This window comes from Schistocerca cancellata, chromosome 3, assembly GCF_023864275.1.
Source record: "Schistocerca cancellata isolate TAMUIC-IGC-003103 chromosome 3, iqSchCanc2.1, whole genome shotgun sequence".
Classification (NCBI taxonomy): Eukaryota; Metazoa; Arthropoda; class Insecta; order Orthoptera; family Acrididae; genus Schistocerca; species Schistocerca cancellata.
In genome coordinates this window covers 14,256,140-14,274,058 of record NC_064628.1, presented here as the reverse complement: position 1 = coordinate 14,274,058, position 17,919 = coordinate 14,256,140, and the positions used below count along the sequence as shown (strand labels likewise).

At 43.6% G+C, this 17,919-nt stretch overlaps 1 protein-coding gene across 1 annotated transcript in view; it reads left to right on the top strand.

Annotated features, from left to right (window-relative positions):
• Nucleotides 1-17,919, top strand: part of LOC126176796 (neprilysin-4-like) — a 796,156-nt gene that overhangs the window by 471,346 nt on the left and 306,891 nt on the right. The window contains exon 2 of the mRNA XM_049923974.1: nucleotides 11,991-12,061. Coding sequence (XP_049779931.1) covers nucleotides 11,991-12,061 — 71 coding nt within the window. The remainder of the gene's footprint in view (nucleotides 1-11,990; nucleotides 12,062-17,919) is intronic.

The following is a 17,919-nucleotide window of genomic DNA, read 5'->3' as shown; positions in this document are numbered from 1 at the left end:
AGAATGGTAAAGATTAGATGGGTAGATCACATAACTAATGAGGAGGTGCTATACAGAATTGGGGAGAAAAGAAGTTTATGGCGCAACCTAACTGCACGAAGCGATCGGTTGATAGGATCCATTCTGAGACGTTAAGGGGTCACCAGTTTAGTATTGCAGGGAAGTGTGTGTGAGTGCGTGGAGGGGGAGGGGGAGGGGGGGGGGAGCTAAAAATCGCCGACGGAAACCAAGAGATGAATACAGTAAGCAGATTTAGAAGGATATAGTTATTTGGAGACGAAGAGGCTCGCCCAGGATAGAGTACCATGGAGAGCTGCATCAGATCAGTCTTCCTGCTGCCACATTGCATCGTTACGTATCATGAGTTGAATTTGACGAACTGCTTGTAGACAACTGGAGAAATCTGCTGACAATGCAAATTTGTGATTACTTCTTCGAAATCAAAGTGTAACAGAAATAAATGTTACAGCTGTCGCCAGAGATTCTCAAGTGTTGACGCACTGCTTTCCAATTCTGAAATACGATGAAATTTCCGAAAACAGGTTTTGGTGTAAACACTGAAGTTTTTCCGTAATGAGAGTAAATTCCAGTGGAAGCATGCGAAACTTTCAGTTGTCACACACTTGTGTCACATTTGTGACGTCGTTGTATATACAGGCCACCATTAATTATGAGGTTATCGGAATGCCCTATCTTTCACTGCAGTTCCATACGTTTCCATGTTACGACGCTCGTGTTATAGACGACAAAAATATTGACATTATTATTCACGTGAACAGTATTCGCAAAACTCCGTAAAAGAATCAGAGCGCAAAAGATTTGCGATTTAAACTGGAATCGCTAGCAAACTGAGTTTGTTTCCGATCCGACACTGCTTGGTTTGTTTTATTTTCATTTCTAATTTCGACACTGCTGCACCATACTAGTATTGCAGAATACAATAAACGCCTATGGGGTAGTACCACGTAAACATTTAAAAACCTCTAGCAAAAATTTCTGCAACTATAAACTTTTACGATATAGAATTCAATTTATATGCGATGTTGACAGCAATTAGCTTCAAGAAAAGTAAAAAAATCAACACGACGCTGAACGAAAAAGTGTTTTCACATATTGTTTAATTATTTATGCATTTATTTCACTGACAATAGTCAGTTTAACGAATAGCAAAGACGCTAACAGAAACAAAAGAGGAGCTCATTTGTATAACCTATATTTCATGACTGTCCGACAGAAAGTACTTGTCTTTCCACAATTATGTCAGCTAATAATTTTAGAATTTAAGATACCGACGCTTATTCTGCAGCAGAATCCATTAACACCGCCATTATCGTCGAATCCGGATCGTGCTTCCCGCAGTACTGTTTGTCCCGACGATGAAAGCCGGAGAGACATTTCTAATAGCAGATCCGAGCGGAATGAAGCCGATTTCAGGACGGAGAAACTTTAAGCACTTGGGAATCTCGCCGGCACGTTATCCCATGTTTACATTTGGGCCACTTGCTTTCTCTCTCTCTCTCTCTTCCTCTTCCTCTTCCTCTTTGCCGACCTCTGCCACTGCCGGAGCCGCTTCGTTTAATGGCTCTAAAATCACGAGCAGCCAGCAAAGCAAAGAGAGCCCGTCTGCGCGTCGTGGGCAGATAATCGGTTTGCGTCACGAAGTTCTCCGCAGGTGGCGGCACAAAGAAATCCATTTGCGTGCCAAGTGGGCACTGCTAACCCACTGCAGAGCGGCCTGTTCTTCCCGGGAAGGAGCAGGCAATATTCTTTCTGCTTCTCTCTTTGATCCCACCTGCTGTCGAGCTATTCAACGCCCCGACGCGTCTCTGAAAGGAGTTTTGCTTTCCCAGCGACGGCGGCAACCAGGTGTTTCTGCGTTTTACGTAAAGCTTAAGCTTCATTTGAATGAATCCGGGTTCGCAGCGGCTGTATCTGCGTGCGCCCTATGCCCACTGAAACAGCTTTGAATAATTTTGCAGACTTAAGGTATCTAATCGCGCGATGTTTCCGCTCGGATACCTCGCGTTATGTTGTCCGCCGTGCTTCAGCCGTGGAGTATCGCGCGTTCGTGGGATGATGAAGTGAGTTACTCAACTTCTTACCGGCATTTACTGCGCATTTGCACGCTCTTAACATATTAATGTGCTTTCAGAGGCTTGATGAAATTAGATAAGTGACACAATTTCATTTCGGTTTTAAACAGCGCATGCCGCATCTCCGTAGAAACAAATAACCAATTCATCAGGTTCGATTCCATGAGAATAATTATGCCCCACGACTGTGATTTAGTCCAGAACAGAAAGAGGGTCAGCATTGGTCGTAATTTCATCTGTATGTTATTGCACATCCAGTTTTCAGCTAACAGAGTAGCTATCATCAATATTGTCATGTAAACATGGTAATAACGACACACATGTCAGAGTTATATTGTAATATGTGTCGTCATAACTACGCTGAGCCTACATACCTACCTATAACATACTGATGATAGCTGCACTCTTTGCTGAAATCTAGATCTACAGTAACTTACAAATTATATTACGACCTATGCTGACCTTCTTTGTGTCCTCAAATAAAGAATTACTGATTCTTCTATCTGCGTTAATGCATTGAAGAATGACTGTAAGGATAACCCAAATGTCTCTAGATCTAATCCTATACTTAGCATTCATTGATGTGAAACGAAGGCATGGGCTTTACTCGTTTCATTTAAATCTGGGCGACTAATATTGAATTATTCCGTTCTTATCAATCATGTAGACATCAAATTCTGTTTAAAGAACAGTACTGAAATATCCAAAAGTGGTTTTATCTTGACTGACAGACTTTTATGCGCGGCTTCGCCCCCTAGTGCTGTGTCACATACACTGACGAAAAGGTCATGTCTTCGTCTCACTCTAATTAAAAAGTGCATCATCAATGAATTGCAAGTGTAGGATTCTATCTAGAGACATTTGGATTGTCATTACAGTCATTCTTCAATGCATTAACGCAGATAGAAGAATCAGTAATTCTTCATTTGAGGACAGAAACAAAGGAAAGCGTGAGGTCATCCACATGGGTACTAAAAGAAATCTTATAAATTTTGGGTATACGATAAATCGCACAAATCTAAGGACTGTCGGTTCGACTAAAAACCTAGGAATTACAATTACGAACAACTTAAGTTGGAAAGACCACATAGATAATAATGTGGGGAAGGCGAAACAAAGGCTGCGCTTTGTTGGCAGAACACTTAGAAGATGCGACAAACCCACTAAAGAGATAGTGTACATTACACTTGTCCGTCCTCTGCTGGAATATTGCTGCGCAGTGTGGGATCCTTAGCAGGTAGGATTGACGGAGGACATCGAAAAAGTGCAAAGAAGGGCAGCTCGTTTCGTGTTATCGCGCAATAGGGGTGAGAGTGTCACTGCTATGATACGCGAGTTGGGGTGGCAGTCACTGAAACAAAGGCGATTTTCTTGGCGGCGATATCTTTTTACGAAATTTCAGTCACCATCTTTCTCTTCCGAATGCGAAAATATTTTGTTGACACCCACCTACGTAGGGAGAAATGATCATCATAACACAATAAGAGAAATCAGAGCTCGAACGGAAAGATTTAGATGTTCCTTTTTCCCACGCGCCATTCTAGAGTAGAATGGTAGAGAAGTGGTACGAAAATGGTTCGATGAGCCCTCTGCCAGGCACTTAAGTGTAAATTGCAGAGTAACCATGTGGATGTAGACGAAGAAGTTATGCGACATAAACGATAGTTGATATGCGTGTTTCTAAGTTGTCTATACAAATATACCGCCAGTCGCATAATAAGATATGCTCTAAATACGCGCTGAAAGGGTCGTGAGCGTTAGTTACCTTTGATATTTGACATGGTGAGCTGATCTTAGTACAGATGCCTTTAAGGTGACAAAGACGCCATTATCAATACGCCAGTAAGTTTGAACTAGATCGTGTACGAAGTGCATTCAAGTTCTAAGGTCTCCGATTTTTTTTCTAATTAACTACTAACCCGAAATCGATGAAACTGGCGTTACTTGTACAAGTAATCGCCCTGCAGACGTGCACATTTTTCACAACGCTGACGCCATGATTCCATGGCAGCGGCGAAGGCTTCTTTAGGAGTCTGTTTTGACCACTGGAAAATCGCTGAGGCAATAGCAGCACGGCTGGTGAATGTGCGGCCACGGAGAGTGTCTTTCATTGTTGGAAAAAGCCAAAAGTCACTAGGAGCCATGTCAGGTGAGTAGGGAGCATGAGGAATCACTTCAAAGTTGTTATCACGAAGAAACAGTTGCGTAACGTTAGCTCGATGTGCGGGTGCGTTGTCTCGGTGAAACAGCACACGCGCAGCCCTTCCCGGGCGTTTTTGTAGCAGTGCATGAAGGAATTTGTTCTTCAAAACATTTTCGTAGGATGCACCTGTTACCGTAGTGCCCTTTGGAACGCAATGGGTAAGTATTACGCCCTCGCTGTCCCAGAACATGGACACCATCATTTTTTCAGCACTGGCGGTTACCCGAAATTTTTTTGGTGGCGGTGAATCTGTGTGCTTCCATTGAGCTGACTGGCGCTTTGTTTCTGGATTGAAAAATGGCATCCACGTCTCATCCATTGTCACAACCGACGAAAAGAAAGTCCCATTCGTGCTGTCGTTGCGCGTCAACATTGCTCAGCAACATGCCACACGGGCAGCCGTGTGGTCGTCCGTCAGCATTCGTGGCACCCACCTGGATGACACTTTTCGCATTTTCAGGTCGTCATGCAGGATTGTGTGCACAGAACCCACAGAAATGCCAACTCTGGAGGCGATCTGTTCAACAGTCATTCGGCGATCCCTCAAAACAATTCTCTCCACTTTCTCGATCGTGTCGTCAGACCGGCTTGTGCGAGCCCGAGGTTGTTTCGGTTTGTTGCCACACGATGTTCTGCCTTCATTAAACCGTCGCACCCACGAACGCACTTTCGACACATCCATAACTCCATCACCACATGTCTCCTTCAACTGTCGATGAATTTCAATTGGTTTCACACCACGCAAATTCAGAAAACGAATGACTGCACGCTGTTCAAGTAAGGAAAACGTCGCCATTTTAAGTATTTAAAACAGTGTTCATTCTCGCCGCTGGCGGTAAAATTCCATCTGCCGTACGGTGCTGCCATCTCTGGGACGTATTGACAATGAACGCGGCCTCATTTTAAAATAATGCGCATGTTTCTATCTCTTTCCAGTCCGGAGAAAAAAAATCGGAGGCCTTAGAACTTGAATGCACCTCATAATATTGGTACGAGAAGCTGGATGTTCGTTCTGCGTTACTGTAGAAAGTCTTGGCAGGAATGTAGCCACTACACACGATTGCTGGCAGCGGTGGTCACGAAAGGATACGTTCAGAAGAAGACCGGGCTCGGATGAGCACGTGGCACTATCCGCGGGTAAGACTATCGTGTTCATCGTACCGTCTCTGGCTCACCGTACTCCATCTGCAGCAACTATTTGAGCTGTAAGTGGAACCACAATGACACAACGAACTGTTGCAACTCACTCACTTCAAGGGCAGCTCCCTGCAGCGTGCACTCCACTGACCACAAACCGTCGCCGTTTGCTGCTTCACTGGTGTCACGTGAGAGGTCACTGGAGGGCAGGCTGGCCGAGTGTTGGCCGTCCGTTGGAGGCCTGCAGCCGACGAGTGTTTTCCCACAGGATAACGCTCGTCCACATACCGCTGTTGTAACCCAGTATGCTCTACAAAGTTCCGACAAGTTGACTTTGCTCGACCACTAGATCTGTCTCCAGTCGAACTCATATGGGACCTTATCGGACCACTCCAGCGTCATCCACAAACCTTTCCGTGTGCTGACCTACCAAGTGCAACAGGCACGGTATTCCATCCCACAAACCGACATCCCTAACTTGTATGACGCAATACATGCACATCTCCATACTTGCATTCAACATTCTGGCGATTACACCGGTTATTATTTCAAATTTATCTGGGCACTTAAATACTTACGTGTTAGCTTGACAAATTGTATTTGCCTACATTAATTTTTTTTTGTTTTGAAATTTTTTTTTTCAATCGGTGTATATTTCTGCCATATCCCCCTCACCTGCATCTACATCATAATCCCCAAGTCCCCTAATGGTGTGTGGCGGAGCGTACTTTCGGTACCAGTATCTGATCCTTCCAATCCTGTCCACTCGCGAATAGTGCGTGGGAAGAATGATTGTCGATAAGCCTCTGTATAGACTCCTATTTCTCGAATTTTCTTCTCGTGGCCAATACACGAGCGGAAGTGATATGTTATCTGACTCCTCCTGAAAAGTGCTGTCCGAAATTTCAATAATAAATCTGTCGGGGATGCATAATGCCTCTCTTGTAACGTCTGCAAGTGTTTCTTTAAAATCTCCGTAACGCTCTCTCGCCAGCTAAAGGATCCCGTGACGCAATGCGCCGCTCTTCGTTAGATCTCCTCTATCTCCTCTATCAGTCCTACCTGATAGAGATCCCAGTTAGATGAACAATACTCAAGAACCGGACGAACAAGCGCCTTATAAGCCACTTCTTTCGTGGACGAGTTACATTTCCTTAAGATTCTTCCGATGACTTTGAGTCTGGTGTTTGCTTTTCCCACTGTCTGTTGCATATGATCATTCCACTTAAGGTTGCTCTGGATAGTTACGCCAAGACATTTTACGGCAGACGCTGTCTCCAGTTGTTTGTAATCAATAGTGTAGCTGTACAGTAGTGGATTTCTTTTCCTATGTATGTGCACTATGTTGCATTTATTTATGTGCTGCAGATTCTTACTGTCTTCTGGCGTTGCTACTTTGGTATAAACAATCGCATCATCTGCGAGTAGCCTTTAAGAGCATCCGACGCTTTCTACTAGATCATTTATATATACTGTAAACGGCGATATTCTTTGATGGCACGGTGACTAACGAACGCTTCGTGAAGGTTTGGGATTTCATTCCCATTATCCAAATCGACCCTGATTTCGACAAGATGTGATTCATGCAAGGCGGAGCTCGACTCCATCGTAGCTGTAGAGTGTTTGGTATGCTGGAGGAGCGCTTTTCGGACCGCATTTTGGCTCTGGGGTACCCAGAGGCCGCTGGCACGGGCCCCGATTGGCCGCCATATTCTCTGGATTCGAACACATGCGACTCCTCTTTGTGGGGCTATATTAAAGACAAGGTGTACAGCAATAACCCCAAAACCGTTGCTGAGCTGAAAAGAGCCATTCAAGGGGTCATCGACAGCATCGATGTTCCGGCACTTCAGCGGGTCATGCAGAATTTAGCTATCCGTCAGCGTCGCGTCGTCACCAATGATGGCAGGCATGTCGAACATGTCATAAACTATATCCGAATCTCTGTAGTGACGATTACATGTTGAATAAAGTGTGTGCACGCCGCAGTTTGTAACTAATTTACTAAATAGTTCAGTAATTGTCACCCAGTGTCTCGTGTTTGCCTCATTACGTCCTCTTCTATCTGTACTCTATACTTTTTAAGCCCATAGCAAGCTACTCTTTGTGCGCTTCGTAAATGAAAAAGGCAGAGCCTATCGATTATAATCCATCAGCGAGTGTCGTGTTAAAGGTGCCTATACCTCTTATGAGGAAAACGTAGTAAATCAAGCCTTAAATAGTTTGTTAAGCCCAGCAGCTAAGATATCGCAGCTGTATTAAGCAATGTAAACAGTTAACTACTAAGCACTGTAAGCCACAGTAATGAGTACTTCGAGTTTTGCCACTGAGTAGAGTAGGCATGTAGAGCCTGCCTCACGATGTGTGCTGTCAGAAGAGTGACGACTTTTACTGATGTACCTCACACCAATTCAGTAATAATTTAGCACTAGGCACGGCACATGATTTGCGTAATGTTTTCTCCTCTAAGAGGGAACAATGAAGTGTAATTATAGTTACAAGTACTCCTAGTGATTCCGTACTTTGACTACACCCGATGTAGAAAACTAATATCATTCTCCACCCACTGCGTGAGTTTCGCCGCTGTCGGAGATGGCAGGAAACTCTCGGTTTTTGTATAAGATTCCTGTGAACTATGTAAACATTAAACGATTAAGGGGAGCCGGAGGTGCCTATGCTGCCCATGTTAAAATCACTAAGTTTGAGGAACATTTATGAATAAACTACCAAATAGAAAAATTTGAATTTTTTTTTACATATAGAGTGGTTTAGTATCGCAGTTATGACAGAGGGATTTTGGAGTATCTTTTCTAGTTTCCTTCCAATTATTTTTTTATTAATGACCCAAATTTTTTTACATATAATTGCTTTATAATTAAACTGAAATGAAACTACTGAACATATTGCCAAATGGCTGTGTTACAATGTAACTTTGACCACTAGGAGTGCTGTATAAAAATTTCATCTCTCTAGCTTGAGTGGATTTTGAGAAAATGTTCCTTATATTCGAAAAATTCTAATTTACGGGAAATGGCTATCAAAGTTTCTCAATACATTCCTGCACCATAGGATGGATTATCAGGGTCTTCTTCTTCATCCTCCAAAAGCTTCCTCTTCTGTCTTCTTTTCTGGCCTGTTGTTCATCATACTTCATATGCCTTTCTCTTCTTTCTGCTCCTCTTATCCTTTCTCTGTCAATATTTCTTAGTGCTCGTACACTGTTCACCCCAGCTGTAAATCCTAATGCCTTCAGAACTTCACACTTCACACTGTTCCCTTGGTTGTAGGTTGCTATTGCATCATAAATGCCAAAGTGCAGTGTTTTTATGCTTACAAACACCCTTTTAGGAATCACTTTCCAAATCAAATTGTTTACGCTCTCATTAGGATTCTGCGTCTTTCCGTGTAGACATTTGTGTAACAATTCTGGGTGTGCTAAGTCATGAAAAATTGGTTTTATTGCATTTATCACAGCCGCTGGCAAACCATGTTTGTGATCATAGTCCTTTTTTGCATTATATTTGCACCAGGAATCTTTTGGGCACAGGCTGTGTTGAGGGTATTCATTGGAAGAGGCAGTATGGGCACAGGCTGTGTTGAGGGTATTCATTGGAAGAGGCAGTATGAAGGAACAGTGCCCACACTGCTTTTCGCATGTCACTAATATTACTAGTATTTTGCCTTATAGCGTACCCATAGTATCTCTGTAGACGTTCAATCACCTCATCAGTAAGCCTGCCTCTCCCTCCTATTGTCTTCCCATCACTGAGGTTACTTGAACCCAAAGTTTGTTTGAGCCTTCGAAGCCGTGCACCCATATGCTTTTGCACATGCCCAATGCATTCCAACTTTTCAACTACAAATTCATTTCCATATGATTTCAGTTCCTCTATAGTCTTGAAAGCTTTGGAGTCACCATCCCCAAGGTAGTATTTGCTAGAAGATGTCACAGGGCTATGGCCGGCCATGTGTTGCTTAGCAGAAGAACGCACTGTTTCAGTAATTGTAGTATCGCAACTTGGTATTAGTGTTAATTTTCTTTTCCCTACGATCCTCTTCTTATTTACACGGTTACTAAAACGTGGCATCGTAACCAGAACAACACTTTACACAAGACGTATAATACTACCAACAACAGGCGCAACACTGAACTAAATCGAGACGGTAAACAGCAAAGAGACGATGTTCCGCGCTCTTAGCGCTTCATTTGTCACAGAAAACAATGTAGCCAACCCTTGCACACTCGCTGTATGCGTAAAATAAGGCGCTAAATGCGTAACAGGCCGAGAAAATCCCAAGCAGTTCGCCAGGAAGTCACGAGAGGGTGTTAGATGCATTCAGCGGCCGCCCATTTCCTCTGCAGGCGTGGGGGAAAATGCTAATAACTCCACTTCTAGGGCGAGTAGAACAATAATTCAAAGTTTACATTAAAGAGGAATGTTCCAATTAATTTTCGGTAGCAAAAAAAATCGTAATTTTTTGGATTTGACCACCTCCGACTCCCCTTAAAAAGACTAAGTAATGTAGTGGAGGACTGATTAATGGAAAATAAATTCCTTTTTCCCAAATGTTCACAGACTTCCTTCTCTGCCGATGACCAACTCCTCCGCCTCACTCATCTCCTCTCCCTCCAGCTTAACTCCCGTTGCTCCGCCATTTTTGTCTCACTTGACCTCGAAAAGGCCTACGACCGTGTCTGGCATCCCGGTCTCCTGTTTAAACTCCAAACCTACGCCCTTCCTATCAACTACATCCGTCTGGTGGCCTCCTTCCTCTCCCACCGCCCCTCCTATGTTACCATCCATCATGCCAATTCCCACACCTTCTACCCCTCTGCCGGTGTGCCCCAGGGCTCTGTCCTCTCCCCTCTCCTCTACCTCCTGTACACGGCAGATATGCACCAACCCCCCCCCCCTCCAGTACACCACTTGCAATATGCTGATGACACCGCATTCCTCGCCCTCGCTCCTACCCTCCAACGGTCCCAACGCCTTCTCCAGAATCACCTTGACCTTTTTGCTGCATGATGTAACCAATGGCTCCTGAAATTCAATCCTTCCAAGAACCAGGCAATCATCGTAGGTCGTACCACTCGCTCCTTCCGGCTCCTGGATTTCTCCCTTACTGTCTGTGCACGTCCTGTCCGTCTCACCCCCACCCTCACCTACCTTGGCCTCACCATTGACCGTCACCTCACCTGGATACCTCATCTCCGCTCCATCCAATCCAAAGCCCACAACCACCTCCGACTCCTCAAACTCCTCTCTGGCCGGACATGGGGGTTGCACCCCTCTACCATCCTCCACACCTACAAATCCTTAATCCGTCCCATCCTCTGTTATGCCAGTCCTGCCTGGATATCTGCCCCCCCCCCAAATTCTATCAGTCCCTCCAGATCCTTGAGCGTCATGCACTCCGCCTTGCCTTCTGTATCCGCCTCCCGTCCCCCACGCGGATCCTCTATGATCTCATTCCTTTCCCCCATCTGCTCCTATTCCTCAAACATATCCGCATCCTCTACACCTCCCGCCGTCTTGAACCCCCTCACCCCCTGGTTGCTCCTCTCCTCTCCCATCCCCGCCCCCTGCCACGTCGTCACCGTTGCGTCCCCCCTACCCTCCATCTCTACACCCTCCATCTCCTTTCCCAAAGTGGCTTCCGTCAACTCCCCCTCCCGGATGATGCCCTCTCTCCCTCCATTTATCCCTCCTATCAACTCTGATCCTCCCTCCCCCTCCTTTCCTCTGTCCTTTCCCTGGGCTCCCTCTTCCCCCCCCCATTCCGTCCTGTTTTCTCCCCACTAAACCTCTCCCTACCTCCCTTCTCCCCCCCAGTCCTTTTGTATTCCCCTCCTCTGCCTACTCCACTCCCTGTCGCGTCTGCCCCCTACCCCTCTTATGGGTCCTCATCCTCCATCAGCTCCTTTCCCGGTTCCCCCCATTCGCTTTTACTCTCCTTTCCCCCCTTTTTTGTTTTCCCATCTTCTGTCCAGTTTCCCCCCACCTGCTCTCGACTGTGGTGTCACATTTGCCAACGTTTTAGTGCAGTGTTCCAGTGACTATTCAGTGTTGTTTGTCTTTCTCGTGTTGCGAACAGAAACCATGCTGTCGCTAGGTGTGAATTTTATGTCTTTTGCGAACAGCATCCAGACTGTCGCCGTGTTTTTTAATTGTCTATTGTTTTCCCTGTCTGCTTCGTATCTATTTTTATTAGCATATCATCCCTCTGTTGTTTGTTTTAAGTTCCACGATTTCTTTTCGCCTTGTTACTCTCTAAGTCTCCGATTTTATCGCCTGTTTTTTATTATTATTTGTTCTCCTGATCTTTGTCACAAAATCTGTAGGCTGAAGAGCGGCATACTAAGCTGCTGCCAGCCCGTCCCCCTTCGGGGGGAATTGAAATTCAATAAAGAAAAAAAAAATGTTCACAGACATTCAATGTTTTCCGCATATGCATCGACATAATGAAATAATTAAAGGTATTTTTGTGAACTTTTGGCTCACGTGCATGACGCAGAGCGGTGACAACGTGAGGTGACGTCCAGTCCTGTGTTGCAGGTGTCTGAGAGCGGGAGCAGCGTGGAGGATGGCAAGAGCGGGTCGCACGTCCATCCGGAGCTCATCACCAGGTGAGTGACTGCAGTGACCCCGTGCCCACCCCACGGGCGTTCGTCTGTATCGCAGCATACGCGACACTTCTGCTGGTTTTACGCGCTAACAGCCACGCTCTCACCAACCTTTTAATACTGACAAGTTTCGCTTTGTTAAGCTGTGGTAAACACTGTACTTAGGTAGCAATTCTGTTGTAAACAGTACCTGAGTATGGTTAGTGGTCAGAAGAAATTACATTTTATTGCTATCAAGACCATTAAAATGTACAGTAAATAATTATGGATGACTGTGTCTCCCTCATCCGAGCTTGTCCGTTCTTGCAAAAAGTGTACAAATCGAACATGAAGATGACCATTCAGTGATGTGAAATGAGCTACGTTATACATTAATGCACAGAAGTGGTTATTGCATGAAATTTCTGTATGGTATAACAGTTATACCTAAAGCTAAACTGCTCACGTCACTCATTACAGGAATTACTTTTAGATTACTTTCAATGCTGAGCAGTTGAACGGAATGGACAGTGCCTTGAAAGGACGATATAAGATGAACATTAATAGAAGCAAAACGAGGTTAATTGAATGTAGTCGAATTAAGTCTGGTGACGCTGAGGGAATGAGAGTAGGACATGAGGCACTTGAAGTAGTAAAGGAGTTTTGCTATTTGAGGGGCAAAATAACAACGGTCGAAGTTGACAAGATATAAAATGTAGATTGGCAATGGCAAGGAAAACGTTTCTGAAGAAGAGAAATTTGTTAACATCGAGCATAGATTTAAGTGCCAGGAAGTCGTTTCTGAAAGTATTTGTATGGAGTGTAGCCAGGTATGGAAGTGAAACATGGACGATAAATAGTTTGGACAAGAAGAGAATAGAAGCTTTCGAAAGGTGGTGCTACAGAAGAATGCTGAAGATTAGGTGGGTAGATCTTATAACTAATGAGGAGGTATTGAAGAGGATTGGGGAGAAGTTTGTGGCACAACTTGACTAGAAGAAGGGATCGGTTGGTAGGACATGTTCTGACGCATTAAGGGATCACCAATTTAGTATTGGAGGGCAGCGTGGAGAGTAAAAATCGTAGCGGGAGACCAAGAGATGAATACACTAAGCAGATTCAGAAGGATGTTGCAGTAAGTACTGGGAGATGAAAAAACTTGCACAGGATAGAGTAGCATGGAAAGCTGCATCAAACCAGTCTCAGGACTGAAGACCACAAAAACAGCAAATTAGGGTATTATGCATATTAACGGAAAATAGGTATTTCGGAAAGAGCTGCTTTTCTTCGTTTTACACTACACAGTTGTTGCTTTTTTCTTACTACTTCGTATTATATATTTGTGTAATTTTACTGATTTTAGATACCACCTGTTTAATATGAGCACTAGTGCCAACAGGAATTTTCGATCCCAAGTAAAACTACTCATGTAAAATATAGCATAAGTGGATAACATTGCACTCGCTCACTTCGTTTCTCACCCGGGAACTTCCAGTTTCCTGTCTGATGTCTACCTGGAACCTGTTAAGGGCCAGAACACAAAAGTCTGTTCTGAACTCTAGACGAATAGCTGCACTGCCACTTGACCGTATCACAGAGTATCAGAAAGACAATGGATGGTCGACTTGAAGCCCATACTGTTATCGCACGCTTCTGTAAAACAAATGTCTTTATTACCTGAGCCTCATTTGACCACAAAACTATGTCATAGGACAGTATCGAGTGAAAGTGAAATTGTGCAAAGCACGCTGCCACTCCACAGTGTAGATCGCTGCAGTGAGAGAGCTTCTTGGTTATCTTAATCTAAGTGATGCAGGTCAACTCAGTGCGTTATTCAGCTGGATGCACAAGATTTTTGCACACAGAGTCGTTAAATGCGTGGCTGTTGATATCTACTTCTTTTGCCTATGAGTCATTTCTGCCTGGAAATGCATGGTATGAGTTTTTACAAATATCACCGAAGAAAAAACTGCCACCAGCCACACTTTTTGAATGACTGATTTACTTCGTCATAATTAGTTTCAGACCTGGACCCATCGTTAGACAGCAGAGACGATTTCTTGTACAAATTTAATGTTTCTCTCTATACAGTGCAGTGTAGGGGTATCATAATTGATACGTATCATTCTGAACGTAAGCTTGGCTAAAGACAATCAGAGATAGTACAAGTCAGGCTGGAAACTAGTTTCCGGGAAATAAATCATTCATTGAAAGAACGTGTCTGGTTGCGGTTTTTTCTGCAGTGCTACATGCACAGACAGTCTCCGTGGATAAAAATAACAAGTTTTTATAACGTTAAGAGCTACGAATGGAATTTTTAAAGCATGGAGGACGTGTAGTGATAAGATAACTACAGAAACTTTTAGGCAAAATAGGGACGGGAGAAGATCCACCTACGGAATGGAATTTGCCATATATCTCCTCCATATTATAAAGAAAAGTTGACAAGTGCACCAAGTACGCAGGAATAAATGTTATCCCGGCTACAGCATGGCTTTTTCACAGTATTTTGAATAAAGACCAGAAAGGAATGTGTCAGCTTTAAGTTTTAGACAAGGACGGTCATGTTTTTATAACATTCACTGTATCAGAAAGTGTGGAAAAACCCAATAAATAAAAGAAACTACGTGTACATGACCTTTGCAGATCTGCAGCAAGCGTATGACAATGTCCGTAGAATAATATTATGGGAAGCAATGAGTAGGTCTAATCTGAGAGAAAAATGGATTAACCTCTTTTAAAACTAATACAAGGACACAAATGCATTTTTTTCGACTGGAAACAGGGTTACCCGAAGTATTTTCTTTCACAAAGGTCAAAAACAAGATTATGGAATGTCATCTACTCGTTTTCACATTTATTTCGAACAGGCGCTGAATGGCTGGTACAGGAAACGCTGACTCTCTTTTATTTGCGGATGGGCAGCTAATATTCTCTCAAGATGAAAAGTATATGGAATACATGCTGAAAGAGTTTAAAGAGGAGTATAGCAAATTGTGATTGAGAATAAACCTGGACAAGATGGAGCGCAGGCGTGTGGGACAAGATTTGGTGAAGACTGACACAAAGGAAGGAGAAATAAAATCCTGCAGAAATTACAAATATTTTGGAACAATAACAGATACTTTTAGTGCTTCTGACAAGGATATTAATCCCAGAATATCGATTGGGACGAGAGCTACTAAAGCTCTGCATGGAATACTGTGGAATAATAAGACTCCGCAAGACACTGTGGTCCTTCTTTTTACGTATGTATTGTTGGTATTTGTTTGTTTTGTAAAGTTGGAGTTAGTATTGTTCTGCCTGCTTCACAACTGGAAAATTATTTATGCCATGGACTTTTTGTGTCAAAAGACACCGGCGTATATAGCTCCAGATAACTGAGGTCATTCTATCAATATCTGTTAAGCGGAGATCGAAGAAATGTTTGATAAAACCCCTTGACATAGGTTTCGACGTATTTGAAAAGTCTTCTGTGAGTTCATTAGATGCATTTGAGACGCACTTTCTAATGGCAGTCCGCATGATATGTCGTGATTTTATTATTATGGAGGTGGATTGTATCTTAGTTTGTGCTACGCGGCTACACTTTTAATGTCCCTCTACAACATTACGTAACCAGTGTGAATCAGTGATCCTTCTGAAGAAGACATTTTTAAAGGTATCGAAACCTAGATCGGGGGTTTAATAAACTTTCGTTTTTCCAACTGCTCTGGCTGTTTTTCACCTTATCCACATGAAAATTATTTAATGTTTTGATACTGTTGTTCTCCCCTCGACAGTAGCTAAAAACTGAATTTAATCGGTCTTAAACAATGAGAATGAATATAACAATTCCTATCCCAAAGGAAGCAGGTGTTGACAGACGTGTAAATTACCGAACTATCAGTTTAATAAGTCACGGTTGCAAAATACTAACACGAATTCTTTACAGACGAATGGAAAAACTAGTAGAAGCCGACCTCGGGGAAGATCAGTTTGGATTCCGGAGAAATATTGGAACACGTGAGACAATACGGACCCTACAACTTATCTTAGAAGATAGACTAAGGAAAGGCAAACCTAGGTTTCTAGGATTAGTAGACTTAGAGAAAGCTTTTGACAATGTTGACTGGAATACTCTCTTTCTAATTCTGAAGGTGCCAGGGGTAAAATATAGGGAGCGAAAGGCTATTTACAATTTGTACAGAAACCAGATGGCAGTTATAAGAGTCGAGGGACATGAAAGGGAAGCAGTGGTTGGGAAGGGAGTGAGACAGGGTTGTAGCCTCTCCCCAATGTTATTCAATCTGTATATTGAGCAAGCAATAAAGGAAACAAAAGAAAAATTCGGAGTAGGTATTAAAATCTAGGGAGATGAAATAAAAACTTTGAGGTTCGCCGATGACATTGTGATTCTGTCAGATACGGCAAAGGAGTTGGAAGAGCAGCTGAACGGAATGGACAGTGTCTTGAAAGGAGGATATAAGATGAACAACAACAAAAGCAAAACGAGGATAATGGAATGTAGTCGAATTAAATCGGGTGATGCTGAGGGAATTAGATTAGGAAATGAGCCACTTAAAGTAGTAAATGGGTTTTGCTATTTGGGAAGAAAAATAACTGATGATAGTCGAAGTAGGGAGGATATAAAATGTAGGCTGGCAATGGCAAGGAAAGCGTTTCTGAAGAAGGCAATTTGTTAACATCGAGTATAGATTTAAGTGTCAGGAAGCAGTTTCTGAAAGTACTTGTATGGAGTGTAGCCATGTGTGGAAGTGAAACATGGACGATAAATAGTTTGGACAAGAAGAGAATAGAAGCTTTCGGAATGTGGTGCTACAGAAGGATACTGAAGATTAGATGGGTAGATCACATAACTAATGAGGAGGTATTGAATAGAATTGGGTAGAAGAGAAGTTTGTGGCACAACTTGACTAGTAGAAGGGTTCGGTTGGTAGGACATGTTCTGAGGCATCAAGGGATCACCAATTTGGTATAAGAGGTCAGCGTGGAGGGTGAAAATCGTAGGAGGAGACCAAGAGATGAATACACTAAGCAGGTTCAGAAGGTTGTAGGTTGCAGTAGGTACTGGGAGATGAAGAAGCTTGCACAGGATAGAGTCACATGGAGAGCTGCATCAAATCAGTCTCAGGACTAAAGATCACAACAACAACAACAACAAACAATGAGAAATACATTTCTGAGGGTTTAGATACTGTGGTTAAGAGTATGGACTGTGGTGGAGACGTATCCAACAGTTCGTCATTGGTTCCCGGATACGGTTTCCTGCGATTTCCCAAAATCACTTATTACTCTTCGTGGTGTATACGTCTCCAATCAGATATCGACAAGATGTTAAACCTTCACGCTTGTTCTTTTACACGCGTATTGCCAAGGTAGACAGATATATCGTGACTGCCCTCTTCAAAACACTGAACAGAAGTCAGAGGTCGTCTGTGCGCACACGAATGTATCGGGTGCGGTGGGGAACGGGCGGAAGACACGCCGCACGGAGATCTACTGCGATGTGCGACGGGCCCCGCACAATATTTGCTGTGGGCCGTTATTTCACACGCAACTTACTGCGAAATATTTCCGCCGTCCCCACAGACAGAAAATACTTTGTGAACCTCATTTCCCGGTGATAAATCACGGATGGCAGGGACGGAGGGCGCCGGCCGTGTAATGCATTAAGTCCGCACTGCGTCTTTATAGCATCGTGATGGATGATCGGTTCGGGAGTTCCAGATAAACGAATAAGAAGCGGAGCAATTCCGGAGTGGGGTTATCCCTTAAAGTTTAATGTCGGCTGCCCCTCAGATGACGCATAGCCCGCTCGTGGCGAACAGGAAATAGTCGTTTCTTCGCGCGCTTGGCTTCCTTCCAGGTAAACTTTTTTG